Source organism: Crotalus tigris, unplaced genomic scaffold, assembly GCF_016545835.1.
Source record: "Crotalus tigris isolate CLP2741 ecotype Arizona unplaced genomic scaffold, ASM1654583v1 scf7180000020990.9691751010:1144802, whole genome shotgun sequence".
Taxonomy (NCBI): domain Eukaryota; kingdom Metazoa; phylum Chordata; class Lepidosauria; order Squamata; family Viperidae; genus Crotalus; species Crotalus tigris.
Window position 1 is genome coordinate 757,501 of NW_024098300.1, and position 2,980 is coordinate 760,480.

General features: G+C 44.9%; 1 protein-coding gene across 6 annotated transcripts in view; it reads right to left on the bottom strand.

Moving 5' to 3' along the window:
* Nucleotides 1-2,778, bottom strand: part of MEIS3 (Meis homeobox 3) — a 39,351-nt gene extending 36,573 nt beyond the window's left edge. For 3 of the 6 annotated variants that reach the window (XM_039369208.1, XM_039369203.1, XM_039369202.1), the window contains exon 1: nt 2,458-2,616. In XM_039369208.1, the coding sequence (XP_039225142.1) occupies nt 2,458-2,469 (12 nt within the window). In that variant the 5' untranslated portion in view covers nt 2,470-2,616. Of the gene's footprint in view, nt 1-511; nt 547-1,942; nt 1,981-2,457 lie in introns of those variants that run through there. The other 3 variants (XM_039369210.1, XM_039369204.1, XM_039369205.1) reach the window with 3 other exon arrangements.
* Nucleotides 2,779-2,980: the final 202 nt, after the last annotated feature.

Consider the following 2,980-nt stretch of genomic DNA (forward strand, 5'->3'; position numbering starts at 1 on the left):
CAGGTACAAGAGGAAGAAAGAAAAAAGAAAGAAAGAGAAAAAAGAAAGAGAAAGAGAAAGACAGAGACAGAGAGAAAGAGAGATAGAGAAAGAAAGAAAGAAAGAAAAAGAAATAGTGTAAATAGGTACAAGAGGAAGAAAGAAAAAAGAAAGAAAGAGAAGAAAGAAAAAGAAAGAGAAAGAGAAAGACAGAGACAGAGAGAAAGAGAGATAGAGAAAGAAAGAAAGAAAGAAAGAAAGAAAGAAAGAAAGAAAGAAAGAAAGAAAAAGAAATAGTGTAAACAGGTACAAGAGAGAGAAAGAAAGAAAAAGAAAGAAAAAGAAAGAAAGAGAAGAAAGAAAGAGAAAGACACAGAGAGAAAAACAGATAGAGAAAGAAAGAAAGAAAGAAAGAAAGAAAGAAAGAAAGAAAGAAAGAAAGAAAGAAAGAAAGAAAGAGAAATAGTGCAAACAGGTACATTTTGCTTGAATTAAAGAACAGTCGATTAAATACCAAGGAAATAATAACTACCGTAATAACTTAGCAGAAACCACCGGTTTTTTTTCCTCTGCTCTCCAGAACTATACCTGCCCCCCCCCCAAATATAATTATAGAACTATATAAAACGATAACTATAAATACAGCTGAGATTCCAGGCCGGAGGACCCCACCAGACCCCCCCCTTTGAGAGAAAGCGGGGCGGGGGCGCTGGGGGCTTCTGAATTCCTTCCAAGGGGCCAAACTGCAGAGACCTGAACCCGGGGCTTTCACGCCGGCTCGCTCTTTTCTGCCGCTTCCCGGAGGGGGGGGGGTCAGGGGAGGGGGGGGAAGGGGGCTGCAGAAACTTTCCAAAGCCCCCCCCCTCGAAGTGTCCCCAAACCCGCCCCGCCGCAGCTTTCAAACGAGCAGCCGGCCTTCAAAGGGATCCGGAGGGAGAAAGCGGGGAAAGTCAAGCGGGGAAAGAGTCAAAGCCTCCCTCGCCTTTTCCAGCCGCGGCGCCCCTTCCGCGTTTCTCTCGCTCGTGAGAGTTTGCTATGGAGACGAGTGTTTGTTTGGGGTGAGGGTTTTTCTTCCTTTCTTTTTCTTTTCCTTCCCTCCCTCCCTCCCTTCCCCTCCCCCCCCGCCGCCCCGCTTTTTGAAACAAAACAAAACAAGACACAAAACCCCTCTCGACTCACAAAGTTAAATGCAGAGGAGAGGGAGGGGGGGGGGCGCCCCGAGTTTGAGCCAAAAGTGACAACTGCTGAGTTCATTTGAAAGAAAGAAAGGACTTTTTAAAACCAGGTCTGTCTGTCTGTCTGTCCGTCTCCCTCTCTCCCTCCCATCTATATCTGTTTTTCTCTATATATCTGTATCTATCTGTCTGTCTGTCTGTCTGTCTATCTGTCTGTCTGTCCTCTTTCTATCTACCTATTTATATCTCTATATCTTTGTCTGTCTGTTTGTCTCTACATTTCTGTATTTCTCTGTACATCTGTCTCTCTGTAGATCTATAATATCTATCTGTCTGTCTCTGTCTGTACAAGTCTATACCTTTGCCCATATCTATCTATCCACCGGTATCCCTCTATCTGTCTATCTATATCTATAACACAATATTTATTTGTCCATCTCTCTCTCTCTCTCTCTCTCTCTCTCTCTCTCTCTCTCTCATTCTTTCTATCTCTATAACTCTCTCTCTATCCCATCCACCCATCCATCCTCTCTCTCTCTCTCTCTATCCCATCCATCCTATCTATCTATCTATCTATCTATCTATCTATCTATCTATCTATCTATCTATCTATCTACCTATCTATCCTCTCTCTATCTGTCTATCTGTCTATCTGTCTATCGATCTATCTATCTATTCATCCATCCATTCCTCCATCCACTCTCTTTCTCCCTTCCTTCCACCACCTCAGTCCCAAAACTGTTCGGAGACTTCCCGGCCCACCCACAAGGCTTGTCCCCAAAACAAACCAGCAAAACAATTGACGAAGTTAAGAAGTTGCTGCGGAAAAACGACGAGAGAAGAAGGGGTCCCAACCAACGAGCGGTCTGCACAAACTGAGAAAGCCGTTTCAGCGCATTTTTTTTTTTTTTAGATCACATCTAACCTTTCACACACACCCCAACACACCCCAACACACACACACACACAACCCCTAAAAAAACACAAAACAAAAACCCTCCTATCCGGAAGATCTGACTTTAAGATCTGACCTCTCAGCCAGGGCCTGTTCATCATTACTACTACTATTATTATTGTTATTATTATTATTATTGATCATCACACAGTCAGCCAGATATTCAGACTGGATTTGGCATTTTGTCTACCTATCGAATTCTTGCCCAGGACCTGGGATTAATAATAATAATAATAATAATAATAATAATAATAATAATAATAATAATAATATTCTTTTTTTCCTTTTTTTAAAAAAACCCAACCGGTGACGGGGAAGCGGTTGGAGGGAGGGGGGGTCCCGACTTACCCTTTGGGCCATGAGACGCTCCCGAGCTTTTTCTCCAGGCTTCCTCTTCCTCCTGGCGTCTCCCCCCCCCCCGGGAGAAGCGGGCTTTCGGGGGGGAAGCCAGAGAGACCCGTCAGTTCTCCCCCCAAAGCCGAAGCGCCATCTCCAGTCCGGGCTGCAGCCCCATCGAATCCAAGCCGCCGGGGCGGAGCGGGAGAAGGAGAAGATGATGAAGAAGAAGAAGCTGCTGCAAACTCTTGGCCGGAGTTGACTTTTGGGTCGAATCTCTCTCTCTCTCTCTCTCTCCACACCCCCCCTCGTTCCCCCCCCCCCACGAGGAGCGGTCTACGGGATCTGCTCTACTCCAGAAAACAAAAATATTTTTTTTTTTTTTAAAAAAAATCCTTTTTCAGAAGTCCTGTGGTTTGGGTTTTTTTTTTTTAAAAAAAGTGTGTTTAAGGAAACCTTCCCGGGGCTCGGTCAGAGGTTTGCGTGGAAATGGGGAGTGGGGGGGGGTAGTCTGGGGCCAAGGGCGGAAGATCGA